The following is a 590-nucleotide window of genomic DNA, read 5'->3' on the forward strand; positions in this document are numbered from 1 at the left end:
TAAAGTTAGAGAGGAATTTAAAGTAGTATGTAAATATGAGAACCACCTTTAAGCGTTTTAGAACTTTCAACTGCCTTAATTGGGGGAGAAGCTCCTGAGATATCAGGCACATTTTCGGATGCTTTTGCTGAATCTTCCTTTCTACTTTGGAACCAACTGTGAACCTGAAATAACAAAGAAGGGTTTTAGAAGCAAAGAAACAAGGCCTAAAGGTAGGACCAACAATAATAACATTAACAGTAACGTGAATAGTTATGGTAGAATACTGAAAGAAGATTATAGAATAAAATGCAAATACCTCAGTCCATTTTACAATCGGTTTCCCAGCTCGACCGGAGGATCGACTGCAGAGACATAACATCATAACTTATTTTTCAGACAGACAATTTTAAACAATCTTAAGCAGATCTTCTATATGGATGAAATTAGCCTCACGTAAAACTTTTTGCAATATTTTGACAAAACTCCTTATTCAGGGCTTCCTCTCCTAGTTCATTTAGCAATTTCCCCATTTTCTGAACCTGTTTGCAAGTGAACACAAAAAACAGTTACAAGTTGATTTTAATACTAATTATAATATATATATATAT

General features: G+C 33.9%; 1 protein-coding gene across 1 annotated transcript; it reads right to left on the minus strand.

Annotated features, from left to right (window-relative positions):
- Window positions 1-17: 17 nt before the first annotated feature.
- On the minus strand, window positions 18-521 carry LOC112094797 (protein SAWADEE HOMEODOMAIN HOMOLOG 1-like; the record flags this gene model as incomplete). The annotated part of the gene is made up of 3 exons (XM_024176490.1): window positions 18-164; window positions 299-344; window positions 436-521. Coding segments are annotated over 3 exons (279 nt in total), but the record flags the coding sequence as incomplete, so codon positions are not given.
- Window positions 522-590: the final 69 nt, after the last annotated feature.

Source organism: Morus notabilis, unplaced genomic scaffold (assembly GCF_000414095.1).
Source record: "Morus notabilis unplaced genomic scaffold, ASM41409v2 C11252527, whole genome shotgun sequence".
Taxonomy (NCBI): domain Eukaryota; kingdom Viridiplantae; phylum Streptophyta; class Magnoliopsida; order Rosales; family Moraceae; genus Morus; species Morus notabilis.